This window comes from Chanos chanos, chromosome 5 (assembly GCF_902362185.1).
Source record: "Chanos chanos chromosome 5, fChaCha1.1, whole genome shotgun sequence".
Taxonomy (NCBI): domain Eukaryota; kingdom Metazoa; phylum Chordata; class Actinopteri; order Gonorynchiformes; family Chanidae; genus Chanos; species Chanos chanos.
In genome coordinates this window covers 20,769,069-20,784,519 of record NC_044499.1, presented here as the reverse complement: position 1 = coordinate 20,784,519, position 15,451 = coordinate 20,769,069, and the positions used below count along the sequence as shown (strand labels likewise).

At 39.9% G+C, this 15,451-nt stretch overlaps 1 protein-coding gene across 1 annotated transcript; it reads right to left on the bottom strand.

The window, feature by feature from the left end:
• Positions 1–3,222: 3,222 nt before the first annotated feature.
• Positions 3,223–12,678, bottom strand: tfr1a (transferrin receptor 1a). The gene is made up of 18 exons (XM_030774560.1): positions 12,618–12,678; positions 9,449–9,497; positions 8,142–8,373; positions 7,733–7,931; positions 7,345–7,567; positions 7,063–7,188; positions 6,779–6,874; positions 6,477–6,616; positions 6,186–6,355; positions 5,959–6,078; positions 5,689–5,774; positions 5,538–5,601; positions 5,383–5,450; positions 5,219–5,289; positions 5,022–5,106; positions 4,645–4,875; positions 4,331–4,483; positions 3,223–4,167 (listed from the first exon to the last, which is right to left on the bottom strand). The coding sequence occupies exons 2-18, from the start codon at positions 9,479–9,481 to the stop codon at positions 3,925–3,927; spliced, it is 2,340 nt and encodes a 779-aa protein (XP_030630420.1). The 5' UTR covers positions 9,482–9,497; positions 12,618–12,678; the 3' UTR covers positions 3,223–3,924.
• Between the last annotated feature and the right edge of the window lie 2,773 nt (positions 12,679–15,451).

Sequence of the window (15,451 nt, the reverse complement as noted above, 5' to 3'; positions counted from 1 at the left end):
TACTATGAGAGGGATCCTGAACATTGCTGCTCAATTCAGTAAACAATAAGCATGGTAAAGATGAAGAGTTTGACTTACTTTGATGTGTCCAAACAGTTCTTCAGTTTCACTGCTTTACAGATAGACTCATTCACACACATTTGTCACAGCATAACACGTCTATTGAGCAGTGAAAGGAAAGCGAAACAGACAAGATCACCCAACCGCAAAGTAATCTCTACACACACCTGCATTTACAAATCCCCAATGTCCTGTCAGATAACTGTATGCCTCTTAAGTTCTCAAGTGTTTTTCAAGGGTTTTTTTTTTCTTGTTCTCTCACCTGGGGTTTCAGAGTCTGTTCATGTATACCCAACATTAAAAATGGAGCAACATTAGTCTAAATGCTTTGTTATTTTAAGGAAAAACTGTTATCGCTGGAATGTTTGAACGTGTGTTATCATAAAGGATAATATCACCTTTGTCCTGCCACCAGAACTCTGCTAAAGAATCAAGAATCTAGATCAATAGTGAAAAACAATGGCACATTCAAGGTTAAATCAACCATCTGAGATACCACCATAGTAACTGCTTTATTGTATCTTAAATGTTGTCTAAGAGCTGAAAATGGAAAAGACAATGTTTTATGTTGTAAGTATTTTTTAAATATTAAAGACGAAGCTATATTACTCCTGTTTTAAAATATCCTGCATATATTTTTATACAGTGGTTTGTTGTACAGATGGAGACACAAGTATAAACTAAAACACTATTCCTTTATTATTCCCGGACCTACTATCCCCTCTTATCTTACTAGATCACTTAAAGTAATTTTTATTTTAAAAAGGACATTTTTATTTAAAAAAAAAAAAAAAACAACTGAAAGGCCAAGATGTCACATAAAGATTTATTGCATGAAACAGATTGCAAGGTTTTGTGCAGCTTAAATGCAAAAAGCACTGAATATTTTTACTGTGTGCAGCAGAAGTACAATTTTCTCTGTAATAACCTATGATTCTTATACATGTATAGCTGGTGAGTCACTGGAAATATTCAAATGAAGTTGCTGCATAGTGTGAGAAATGTCCACTGACATACACTCTCTGTTGTGTGTGGTTAAGACAAATGGTCTTGACAAGATGATCAGGGATAAAAGATTCAAAAATTAAAAAAAAAAAATAATAATAAACAGGTAATCTTTCAGCCTTCACTATATCTACTCTGATTGTAACAGAACAACGCAAAAGTGCAAGCAATAAAAACAAATTATCGATTTTTAGAATTCAAACATTTGAGCTGTCATTGTGAAGCCATAGCTATGTTCAGACCTTTGACCTTCCCAGTCTGAACACATAGCCCACATTCTAATGCAGTGGTTCTCAATCCTGCCCCCGATTAGTGTGATTGATATGCTCTTGATTAAATCAGGTCTGCTCAGCCAGTCAAAAGTGCCACTGATGAATTCAGCCAGGTGGGTAGAGCAGGGAAAGATGGAAAACATGCAGAGCAGGGGGCCCCCCAAGAGCAGGATTGAGAACCACTGTTATAATGTATTTAATTCGCCCTAAAGGAAAGCTTCACTGATTTTTTACATCTTGGACATTGTGTTCCCATCTAAAAACAGCTTTAAGAACGGTGGACTTTATGCATGCCACTGGCTTTATGCATAGCATTCTTGGCTGGGAACGACCAGAGACTGGCTTAACATTGGTGTAAAGGTTTGTTCACATCCTGATCTGTTAACACTCCATGGCCCCCAGTCAAGGAAGCCACTGTCCTGTGCCGCTGATGTTGTGAACCAAAAACCAGATGAAAACAAAGCAAAGAGATACACAAAAAGCTGCCATTAAAAGGCACAAAGAGGCAAAAATACAAGAAAACACAAGGGGAAAAAACTACAGAAAAACAGAAAAGGAAGCAATACACTTTCATAAGCATAGAAACATACCAAAAAATTTAATTAAAAAAAAAATAGCACATCGTTTATCAAGATACTACTCTGAGATTTCCCCAAACTTTCACCTCCTGAGCTTTCAAATGAAAATAATTTTCTTTTTTTTCCTCCCAAATCTCCATTACCCAAAACTGAAGAAGATAATAGCACTTGATTGTTGAATACAGATCCTTAGGGGATATGGTAATGAATGAGAAAGCATGACAAAAGATTGTGTGTGAATGCTGATTAATATGTACAACATTATGGGAAACACTGTCCCCGATAATAAACATCCACCATACAGTGAAATATGAGAGGCACTGCTCTCGATATCAACGCACTGGTAGGCAAAAACTACCATCATCTTCTTCACATTATGGAAGTCACTGCTCCCGATAATGGTTTAGGATTAGGAATAACAATGTTCCTAAGGCAAACACTAGAAACAGCCATGTAAAATTTCTTCTTTGATCCATGTGAATAGTAATTACATCCTCCCCCAAAAAAGATATATGGATCTGATTGATTACGCCTCATTTTTACAAAATTGACTAAAAGTCTTGTAAATGGTTGATTTCATATAAAACTCTCCAATATGGCAATGTCTAGTCATGTCCTTTAGTAACAAGATTATTACCATAGCAGATGCTGCTTTGTTATTTCGACAGTATAACTGTCATAATTATGGAAGGCACTGCTTCCGATAATTATACATTTTTTAAAAAAGGCGTTACAAAATGCTATTTATAGTGAACCCTGCCACTGATAAATAAATATAAAATAAATAGAGATTTCAGTGCTATATCGTAAAGGCGCTTTCTACCACATCTTCAGTTGTCCATATAAACTGCTAGCAGACAGGTATAACAGTCATAACTAGGGTTGGGTACCAAAACCCGGTGCCAATATGGCACAGGTTCCTATACAATCGGTATCTACCGGACAGAATTGAAACGAGATTTCAGTGCCTAATTTCGGTGCCACTTAAATGAGCTGTCGAATGAAGTACTTGAAGTATCGGTTCAGGCACTGTTTAGGCACCGGCACCGTCTTAAAAGTATCGTTTTAGCACTGGTATTGGAAAAAACTCAAACGATACCCAACCCTAGTCATAACAGAGCAGTGAACATGCCAGTGTTCCCACTGGGTGAACTTAAAGTTCCAGGGTGTTTCATGGGCTGAATCAGATGGTGTAGGTGACTGTCTGACTACAATCTTTGTGTGTGTGTGTGTGTGTGTGTGTGTGTGTGTGTGTGTGTACGTGTGCATCTGTGTGTGCCTGCTTGTGTGTGCATGTGTGTGTGTGTGTGTGTGTGTGTGTGTGTGTGTATCTGTGTCTGTGTTAGATCTATTCATCAGCCTCTCACTTGAGTCTGATTTAGCACAATTCTTTATGTTCCTAAGATGAGAATGGATATCCTAGAAAATAGCAAAAAGAGCCATAACAAAATCCCAAATTTGTGATTAGGTTAGTTGTATAACATATGGTGACCTCCTCAACTGCTTCAAATTTCTTAATCAGTGCACATGCTTACAAACTGCACACTGTCCACTAATTGTGCTAAATCTCTTAATAGCGACTTAACAACTACATTCATAATCTTGTAAAATACTGCTACTTGATATTGGCTGTTTCTACATTGTATATCATAAAAACCACCAGTATTTCAAAGTGCTCCCCAGTAACGGAACCCCCTTTTTTTTGGCTGGGAGGGTGGTGGGGTGCGGGGGTAGGAGTTACCAACTTCCTGTGTAAAGATGTGAAGGCCCCATTTGTAATCAGTGATAATAAGCATTAAATGTTGGTCAAATCAAAGTCTGTCTTAAGGTACTTAATTTGGAAAAGGTATTAGAGGTCTCAAAGAGAACAGAACAGTTACTTACAGTCTAGTCTCAGGGAGCGCAATCCATATTATGGGGGACATAAACCTGATGACATTCAAATTGTGAATCAGTTGTGAAGAGTCTAACTAAACTCTTGACCAACAGGTCTGTTTTTACCAGTTATTCTAAATGTCATTATTCAATGCCCACACAGGTCCTGCGATTGCATTGGCACAGCCCTGAATGGTCCAAGTGGCCAGAGCCAAGTCAACTTGGAACCGGTTGACGTCAGCCGTTATTGAGTCTTGTTTTATTGCTTCTAGGTGGTCCTGCAGAGCCGACAGCGTGTGAGGGCCAGAGCCCACCAGTATGTGACGGAATGGACTGTCCCGGGGAGATACGTAAGGCGAGAGCAAATCCCTCTCCACCTGCAAGGAAAGAGAGACAATCAAAGAAATACACGCCAAAAAGGCATCCACAGCAGCATAAGATGAAATGCAGTATGCTATCTAAGGACAACTGAGCGTCAAAGCCTAGCAAATGTCACAAGCGGCACTTCAACTCTGTCCACTTAGCAAAGCTCTGGTTTACCCTCATGATGCGATCGTTGATGACACGACACTGCTCAGCATCCTCCAGGTCACTGCCTTGGATGGTGTTAAGGAGGTTACGTGAGGCACGGCTGTAGGAGCCCAGGGCTGATATCAGCCAGTCTCCCGTCAGAGTCTTAGGCAGACGGCCAGACTAAAAACCAAATAGACATCAACCATCTTTACTGCAGAACCATGAAGGGCTATGACTCTTACATGTTACATGTTGTAACACATCACTGCTAAATGTAAAATTCATTTAATTTGTTGCAGAAAGTCTTTGCACTGTCCTGAAAAAGGGCAGAGGGCACTCACTGTCTTGAGACTGTTGATTTTTCTGGTGAGTTGGAACACGTGTTTGCGAATGACAGTGGTGTACATTTCAACATTCAGCCTCAGCACATGATCATGCACCAACCGCAGAGCCATCTGTCCAGCTATCTGTGCCGCTGTCTTAGACACCTTGCCAATATTGTAAGACATGATCTCGCCAAGCTTTTCTTTGGTATCATACTGCGTCCCAAAGTATGGGTACTCCTTTTCACCCTAAGACAGAGGAAGGCAACAAAGAGTGAGGCCTTTCTGTGGTCTGATTTAAACTTCTCATCATCTCAGTCCCTAACCCATTGACAGTTTGGTGGAATTGCTCACACATCGGCAAACAGACAAATGAAAAGAATGAAATCACTGACCTCGCCAAACCAGAAGGAGATTGAAGGGATACCAGAGAGGGTCAGGAATGGGTAGGCAGGATCAGATATCATCATAGGTCTCATACTGTAACACAAAAAGTAAATCATGTACCATGGGACGTTCTCAATGTGAGTTTACCAGGCAGGAAATGGGGCTTGTGAATATCTGACAGTAGAAGTGCTGGGGTATCACATACACAGCTTTTGTCCATTCCGATGACTGTATTTCTGCAAACAGAGTTGTGTCCTGGGAACCTAGTGAGGACACCTGCAGGCAAGGAAAAGGCCAATCAGTTCTCTATGATTCAAAACAAAACTTCACTCTCAAAAATAACCATTGTTCCCATGTACGAAAGCTCACCTCTTTCAGGGTGTTCTCAATGAGGTTATACATCAGTGGGCTTGCGGTTGCTCTGAAAGAGGAAGAGCCTGGGGGAATAATTTAAGGTTGGTCATTAACGAAATAGTGCAACTACAGCACAGTGATTACGGTGAAACATGGGAGTCATTACGTACCCCTTACAACTCCATCCAGGCTTATGTAGGAGAAAGCTTTCACACTCAGAGAGGACAAGTATCCCTGCAAATAACAACCAACAACGACAGTTATTTAATTCATCCCCTCCTCAATGTGTAAGTGAACAGTAAAAGGAAAATGTATTCTAACCTCCAACCACTCAGTGGCACCAACACTCCCATATTCTCCTGCACTCCAGCTGGCGAATATTATACTCCTTCTGGGCTTGAATCCATCTATGCAAGAGACCCAAGCAGCGACCAGTAAAAATATACACAAGACATATCTGTGAAAGAGTGGGCCATATACACCACCCATGGTCTAAAGGTAAATAGTGTACTTGAATCACCTTCCCTGTGATCTATAGGAAACAGCCATGGATGTTACTTCCAACAAAGCTTTCCAAACTGATGAACTTACCATCTTTGATCATTTTTGTGATGGCGCTGGCTAGTTCAACCAACAAGGTAGTGCCCACAGTAGACTTTGCAAAACCAGGACCCCAGGCATCTCTCTGTGCACCAATCACCAAGTAACGGTCTAAACCAAAAGGACTGGTGGTTAGAATGAATTCAAAGGGACCTACTCAAAGTATAAGTGAATAATCATTTTACCCTTACAAATCTTGTTTCAGTATCTGGTTGTACCTGAGTCAGTAAAGCCTTTGATGACGCCGAACACATTGTGGATCTTACTCTCAACTAAGACATTTTTAACCTCCACAGTGATCTCATCATCATTATTGCCAATCCTGTATTCAACCCCGTTTAATTCTCCATCTGCCCAGCCTCTAGGGGGGAGCTCTCCTTTCATGTCCCTGTCATGGTAAAAAAGAATCAATCAACATTAAGTCACTGAAGACCTGGAAATATTGTTGTCATGAATGACAACATGCTCTAGCAAGATTAAGATCACCATTTAGGCAATGTTTACTGTACCTCATTATCGAAGCAGCCATGCTGGCTGTGATGGTCTGTGCAGGAATGGTTGGCAGGCCTGAAGACTGAATGGGAGGAAACTGAGTGTGGTTGAATGAAGGGAAACTGGGGGTGTATGGGTCACCAGAGCCAAGATGGACCTATGCAAACAGAAGAAAAAAAACTCCCCAGTTACTTACTTAGCTTGTTAAGTACAGAAACCAGTTTACGAAAACCAATTTATTCTGGTTAACTCATTTGCCAAGATAAGTTGCGACACCTGCACAACAACTATAAAGGAATGAAGAGCAGGTTCCACTTACGTGGCCATACAGATCAGCATCAGGCGAAACTTTGTAGTCAGCAGGGTCCAGATAGATCAACACAGCACTAGCGTTTACACTAGCAGCATTAGCAACCTATAATATTTCAACAGTGAAATCAGTGAAAAAAGATGGAATAAATAGATAAGAGATAATAAGAGAATAATGAGCACTATCATGCCAGTGCAACTATTATTGTCTTGAGCTGTTACCTCATTTGACACTGAGCACTTTCCAAATACCAAGTGGTCATAAAATAGATTCGATTTTTTTTCCCCACTCACCTTCTCAGCAAAACTTATTCTTCCCGCTCTGACCAAGAGAACCTTTCCAGCGAAATCAATATTGAAATGCTGCTGCAGCTGTGTTAGGTCATCTTTCAGTCCATAATGAGCATACAAAGCTGTGCCCTGTAAACAAATTTAAAAGGCTGTTTACCTTCATAGAAACAAGTATGTGAATATTCTGTACTTCAGTAATACTGTTATGCAAAATAATATAAATATCTTGTTTGAGGTAAGAAGTCACAACAACAGTGAGGGCAACATATCAGTTCAGACACCAACCTCGACAGTTCCTGGTGCACTGTAGGCCAGATAGCCTAGAGTACGTCCAACACTGCGTCCACGGAAGGTCACGCTGTTGCCAGAGAGAGGGGGTTCCTGAACCTTGACAAAGTGCTGATCAGTCCAGGGTTCCATGTCATTAGCCTCAAACCTCTTCATCACTCTGTAAGCCAGATCTTCATCTCCAGAAGAACCTGCTTTATGACTGCTGCTGGAGAATTCACTAAGAATGAGAGAGACAGGAAGAAGAAGAGCTTTCAGATAAAAGCACCTGGCAAATCAGAACAGACTACATCAAGTTCTTCTGCTTAGCATCCATTTCCACAGATGAAAATATGATGTTTTAGACCATCCATAAGCATCAAAGTGGACTGGAGTATACAACTACCTGAGGGTGTCCTCAATGTTTGTGGCACTAAGCTTGTTACTCAGAAGGGATGTAAGATCCTCCCAGGTCAGTGGTGCCACAGGTTCGATCATCTCGGATACGCCATCACTGTCATAATCCACTATCAGTTTGGATTCAGCGTCAGTACAGCTTGGAGACACATCTGTTTTCTGGTGCGACGCGTAACCAATCAGGTAACCTGAAACACAAGCCATAGTACTGGGTAATATCAATGGTTACTCTTTGAGCAAATGTAGTGTCTGTATTTGTATCCTTTACTTTTTGACACACAAAATCTTTACAGAACTACAAAAACATGCAATTTACACTTTTGTATAAAAATTTAATTTAAGGAACAAATAAAACTGTCTGGAATGCAATGTAATCAATGATTCTTTGACATACTCACCAATAGTGAAAACCAGCAGAGCAGTAATGAAAATGAAACAGATTTTTCTGGGGTTGCGCTGGCTCAGTGTACTGGCGTTGGATGGCCGTGTATGATTAAGGTGCTCCCCAACTCCATTGCCCCCTACCTCTTCATCCATGTCTGACGAGAGCTTCATCTCCACCTGGCTGTTCTCTCCTTCCATGTTCTGCGTGAGGCTGAAACGCGTGTAAGACCGCGGCTCTCCATTGAACTGCAGACAAGGAAAGATGAAGAGTTAAAAGTCTCAGGATTGTTGTTTTATGCTGTTTTATGGGTGCAGTCATCAAAGATTTGTGATGATCCCACATAGGGGAGGGTGATATTTCGAATATGCTCGATGTATCATGGCTTGTGCCACGTGTGACGCAGTAAACGACTACATCGTGAACAGCATGAGACTCCCTTTAACATTTCACTTCTCTCACTCTCTCCCATGGCTCTCCCCCTCTCACAGATACAAAAAGAAAAAAACTCACACACTCGCCCACCCATCCAGGCCACTTTCCTGGGCGAGTGTGGGTGAAGTATATAGGTGGTGTATATATGTGTGTTTTTGTATCTGGAGGGAACAGGGAAAGAGCCAGGAGAGAGTGAAAGAAATGAAGCGCTAAAGCGAGTTCATACACGTTGAGCTCGGAAACGGTAGAGGTGGACAAATTGGTTACGAAAAAAAACAGCACTGGATCCATCATCTGGCAGTGGTTTGGGTACTGCAAGGAACATGTTGAATAAATACTGTTTTGTTAAATTTAACTTGATTGTGATTTCCCCTTTTTTGCATGCAAGTTTAAAATTGTTCCAAAAGAAACCACTAATGAATATAAACAAGAATGTTTTAATGCAGACATATGCTGCAGGGACTACTAGAATCATCATACTGGTGTGACTGTATGCATCAAAGGGTTAAATCGAGCATTTATCAAGTGCTTTAGAGGAGATTTCAAAATATTGAGATATATATCATGTATCGAGATATAGCCTAAAAATATAACAATATTATTTATTGGCCATATCGCCAAGCCCTAATCCCACAGGACGCAAATTTTTGAATAACGATCAGTGACGTGTTTAATTTAATTTACCTCCTCCCACCAGTTGCCTCTCAGAAACAGCTATTTTGCCATGAGCATTTCCATGGCAACTTAGATCATTCTAAGTAGTAATTAGTGGGAGGAGGTTAATTAGATTAAACAGAAGTATACAAAATAACTTTGAATTGCAATGTCTTCTCAAATGAGGATCACATTAAACTGGATGGATATCACAGAATATTAAAAAACCCTTACTATTTTGGATATTGTTGACCTTGCCTGGTCCATCGCACCATACAGAAATCTGAAAAAGGTAAAGAGGCATTGTAAGAAAAAAAAAAGCAGATTCATTTGTTCATTAAGTGCCCCTTTTTGTGAACACAGAAATTACAAATTAGCCTAAATTCAAATGAAATTTAAAAAAAAAAATGTTTCTAATAAAAATATTGGAAATATAGTTTTTTAAATACATTTTTAAATACATTTCAATTATTTCTTTTTAAATACATTTATTTTCAGTTGACAAAAGGAATACATTTAATAAATATTACTTCAATTTGTACAAAAAAACATATTTCACTTTACCACCATGAAAAATTGAAATAAAAAGTTTGATGCCCAAAATAACTGTTAAACACAAAACAATTTAGGAGCAGTAGGGGGCGACAAAAGCCATTTGGTAACCTACAATGTTTATTAAACCCAGTGGAGCCAATGCAAAGCTGAAAAGAATTTATTTCATTTTACACTGTGGATATGCCCTCTTTCATAGAAACACTACATTTGACTAATGTGTCCAAACTTTCAATTAATTGACTTAAGTAGTCTTACAGTCTCACTCTCAGATAGTCATTCACCCACGCTTGTGAAAACATAATATGTCTACACAGCAGTCAAAGAAAAAATAAACTAAAGCAGACATGATCACTGAACCACAACTTTCCACACACCTGCAATTATTAATCCTTAATGTTCTACCAACTCCCCATCAGGTCACTGTATCCCTTTCCAACTGCTTGTCATACTATTCATTATGCCTAATATTCAAAATTGATGGACCTTAAATGCTTTGCTATCCTGATGGCGTGTTATCATAAAATTTATGGTAGGTCCCCCCAACGTTCACACACACACACACACACACACACACATCTATAACCTCATATACATTCCTACAAGGCAAGATAATGGCAAGGGAGTTAGCATGGGAGGTCAGTGAATGTTAACGAAATAAAAAAAATTGGTCTGTTTTGTCCCTGGACGAAGACAATCACTTACCAAACCTCTTGAATGTCTTCAAAAACTAAATCGAGATGTAAGAGGTGACATATAAAGGGAGAAATACCAGCTCAGATGAGCATGTCTAAGCCACAAATAAACAGACAATGAACTACTGACACGCTCCACAAATGGCAGGTTAACAGGTGCAGGTTTAGCAAGTGATACCTTAGAGAAATGTTGATGTTAACCAGTCAACAAAAATAGCTTATTCTGCCGTAACTGGACAGCATTCAAAGCTTCTCTGATATCTGTTTTAATGACTTTGCCCAAACACATGTGAGCTAGAGATAGGGAAATGCTTTGGGTCACACCCTACCGGGAAGAATTACGTTCAACGTGCACACAATCAGATCAAACTCTCCCTCCCATCTCTGGGGACAGACACTTAGACTCTTACTCTAACCTGCAAAACCGCTCAGAAAACAACCAAGCTCTTCTAGAGAGGGTTTTAATCCTCTATAACATGTTTAAACATAAGATGTACCAAGTCACAACCAATGTTGACTACCCAAAGAAACAACTTCAACACCAAAAGGCTAAAAACACAGACTATTTGATCTAATGCGACATAACATCCTCCCTGTACAATGTCTGTGTCAACAGCATTTCAACTTGGAAAGAACAGCTCATTTAATCCTTCCACACCAAAGACTCCAGTCCCAGAGTCTAGCCACCATGTGACCAACTGAATGGCACAATTCTGTGAGAAATGGTTCCTACATTCACAAAAATAGGTTAACAGTGCAATCAGAGTATTAACATCAGTTTCAAAGTTGAACTAAAACAAAAACTAGTAGCATATTCTACATGAAAAAGACCTGTTCTTTAACCACAAAAGCGACAAACTTGCATGTTACGACCAGAACAGTCTCCAGTTCCCTGAATCTTACAATTTAATACTGGGATTTTTTTTTTTTTTGGGGGGGGGGGGGGGGGGGGGGGGGGGGCTGCAACTATTCTTCAGCCACTTGGAGGCAGATCATGTGAGGGTCACACTGGAGAGGTCCAGGACTTCTATCTCAGTATTGCCAAGTTATGAATGGAGTTGAACCAAGCAGTGGTGGGGGAAGCAGCCATTGAAATGTCAAGATATACTCCGAGAAGAGTCTGACATATTTTATAGATAATGTGGGTCATCCACAAGCAAGGTCTGAGAAAAAAAATATTACTAAATCAAGGCTATTTGGGCTTCTTTTTTAATGATTGTAGAGCACCTATTGTATGATCTAATCGGACATCAATTGCAAAGAATACGGCAACAAGTCGTGCTTAAAATTGCGATGTTAAGGTGTCCGTTTACAACACAAAATCCCAAACGAGTCTCTGTCAATGAGTAAGGGATTAAACATAAAATAACAGCAAAAGTACACCGCGAAAAGGAAAGAGATGGAAGCGATCAAGGGCAGGCAGCAAAGTGTCTCCACTTCAGCCAAGGACATGTCACTTTCACTGGCTACAAAACTCTGCAAAGCAATATTTAAAACGGTTCTCTGAGACAAAACTTTAACAGCACAGAACAATACATCATCAAAATATCGGTCATGGGCTTTCTTTCGACAGGACATATGAGTAACTCCACCATCTCTCTTCTGTATAAGTGGGTTCACGAAAGCGCAAACCATCCTATGCTAACGTTGCGATAAGCTCACGTGTCGTTTTCTTTTGGCTTGCATACTTTTAACCCTGACCCCTAAAAGCTCAAAAACAGGTTTTCTAATTACTTTAATAGGCAGACAATACGAACGGACGCTCAGCGTCTGAAGTAGACAGCTCTCCAGTCAAGGTCAGCAGGTGCCAGCCCATGTGCTCTGGCAACATTAAGCTCATGTTGCACGACCTCATTGCCGTGTTAATTATTTTGCATCATAAAAAAGAACGTGAGTCATGGTTCAATCTCCACTACACTGAAAGCTTAGCCATTTTAAAATGCACATTAGGTTTGATTTCGATATTTCAATAAAGCTGGTAGGTCAGCAAGCGGCTACAGGAATGTATGACATTAAAGTTACCATAAGCTGAGTCAAAGACTTGAATTCCCATGACATGCAATTACAATGCAGTCACATAAATTAATCGACATTTCTAAAGAGAGCTTACACCACTGAGAAAAATAAGAGGTCATATGTATCGTGACAAATCTTACCAACGCTTAGAGTCAGCTTCCTTTATCAGATACCCAAACGCACGCTTCTACCGGGGCGCTCTGAACCTCTCCTCTGCTAGTCTAGCTTTGCCTATCTCGTCTGTAATAAGGAGGACGGACTGACTGTTCAACGTCACTTCCCTTCAAGGATATGTACCTTTGCGCTTTCATCTGAAATAAATGTGCTTTGTGAACCAGATTTGTTCTGTGGACAAAAGACTGAAGCAGAACGAGGTACTGAGTGCATGAATCTGATCCTAAAGCTTGGCTGTTGAAAGCGTCCCATTAAAGGAGATCTGTTGTTCTTCCTATCGTTTATAAAGCCTTACCACCGCAGAAACAGTGGTAGTATTACCTCGGCCGACCCCACTGCCTCGGGAAGACAGCTGCACGTTCACAGTGCCAGTATGTTCTCTTGCTATTTCTCATGCAGCTCTTTTTACAGTCAGCATGAAACTATTGTGGTTTTTATGCACGAAATATGTTGCACTCCCACAATCACGGCGTATTTTTGCTATTTTTGTTGTAATTCCAAAAGGAGCAATGTAGAACTGTTATTAGGCTTTTTAAACACTTTTGGGTTTTCTACCAAGTGTTTGAATAAATAGTGTTGAAAATACCTACCTATTGCTCTAAAGTCCAGAGAAAGGCCAAGATAATCAAACCAGACCCACTTTTTCCTGCAGGTTTTTGAGAACTCTGGACAGGTTTTTTTTCCCCACCATTTCTACAGCTGTGAAAATATTTTATAGGTCGTGGTTTTACAGTGTGCTGAGGAAGTGCACAGTGAAGAGTTTTGGAAGCTGCTTCGAATGTATCTGCAGTCTCTGACATTTGTGAAAATCCACTCTTCCTAATGGTAATTACGCAGTAATTACAGTCCGGTGTCACAGGTATTTGTGATATATGTGTGTGTGTGTGTGTGTGTGTTCTCACATATGTCTGTTCAAATGTATCCAAAAAGCTGCTTTCTGCTTTCTGCATTATCCCCTTTTTCCCATATTTCAGTGTTTGTTAAACATTTGTTAAAGCATTATTAAATAAGTACTTTTAATATGCCAGCTGTTTCACTGAGACTTTGTTGCACAATGAATCTCTAGTCTTTTCAATATTCTATACATTCCATTTGGGCATTCTCTACCTTAGTTTTTAGCAGCTTGTAGTACAAAGCGGTTTGAAATGGCCTTCTGTGATGCAGTGCACCAGTTATGAGGCAACAAATGTTGAGTAAACACACCAAATATCCTCGCCTACCTCAAATACTAGGGCAATATTATAAAGTTACACTTTAAACAAACTGTCTGAGTGTGAAATGTGTTTGGAAATTCTTAACCTTTGCATGAGTGCCCCATCGTTTCTAACGTGACATAACGTTTAATCTTAATCAAATCAGTCAGATAATACATGCCTGCAATGTGATTCCCACACTGTGATGGTCTTAATGTGAGCAAAATCTGTCAGTAAAGAGAACAAAACAGTGACCTGCACAGGGGCCCAGCCGAAAATATTTTGAAATAATTGGTGAGCAGAATTAGGACATGGGCTTAATGCCTCCATTAAGTATTATTTTAGCTTCTTTTTTTTTTTACACAGGCAATAGGCCTGAATCAGTTTCAATAGATCGTTGTTGTAGCAGCTGGCATTTCAGTCCAGGAATGCTGGGCGCCTACTGTGTTGGTTTTAAAGCCAAGTTCAAGTCAAGTTTATTTTTCTCAGCCCTGTGCAGTTCTCTCACGTTGTGGGAGAATTACTGAACCTGTTGAGTAAGAAGCAGTGCAACTGACTTTAAACATTAACCTGAAGGCATCTATGTACCACAATTAAAATTTCACACATTTCAATTCACATTCAAGTTACATCTCATATTCTGTCATGTTTCATAAATATTGTCACCACAAAACACCACACCAGTGCATGCTGGAATAACCTGATGTTGCACAACCTCACTGTAAAAAAAACAAACAAACAAAAAAACTTTTTTGATTTGATGATTTTGTCACGAAAGAGTTTTTTTTTTATTCCCTGTTCACAAGCACCTGAGCAACAGACTGATCAGATAAACACATTCTGGTTGTCTTGCTAGTTTTGCCACATGAAATGCATACAGCTTTTGTTCTTCCCAGTACAAATGAAGAATTTTACTGATCCCATGCACTTTAAGCTATGGGTTTCACTTATCACTGTTTTTATGTGATAAAAATAAAGGATAGCATACATTAATTCATCAACTTTACCAAATGCATCCTGAGAAACATTTACTTCATCTTGGCATTTTTTTAGGGTTACTGAGAATGTCTTTCTATTATAGGGTTTTCATAAATGCAGGTAACCAGGGCCAGATGTGGTTTCCTTTATTAAAGATATTAATAAAGGGGGGGGTGCAAACACCATAGTCTCATTGGTAGTCTAAATATACCAAAAGAGCAGACGCTGGTGCTGTCTTGGTTTTTCTTTGACTGTTTCATGGTCTAAAAATCATGGCAGGAGTTACCAGACCTGTATGTGTTTTCACCTTAGCTGACCTGCTTACCAGGCTTTCCGCCAGGTTGGGATTCAAGGTCACAGCTTCTCACCACAACCTTTATAACTACTGACACAGTGAAAGAACAGAGTAACCATCTGTGTGAGGGCGGATCAGAGGGCAGAGGAGGGAGAAACGAGGCACTAGGACAAACACTCCGACATTATGTTCAGTATATTCCCAGAGTAGTGGTGAGTCTCCTATGTGTGACACAGTGCCTTTCACTGGAACACAGACCTCTTACCCGTGTCTGCAGCCTGGAGCGTAATAATACACGTTACTCAATAACACACTACATAATAATACACTTCAG

Excerpts from the sequence above, each read along its gene's own strand:
- tfr1a (XM_030774560.1), bottom strand. The coding sequence starts at position 9,481 with ATGGACCAGGCAAGGTCAACAATATCCAAAATA. Across the intron at positions 5,602-5,688 it reads GTGCCACTGAGTGGTTGGAG|GGATACTTGTCCTCTCTGAG; the intron begins GTTAGAATACAT and ends TGTTATTTGCAG. Across the intron at positions 4,484-4,644 it reads AAATCAACAGTCTCAAGACA|TCTGGCCGTCTGCCTAAGAC; the intron begins GTGAGTGCCCTC and ends TTTGGTTTTTAG.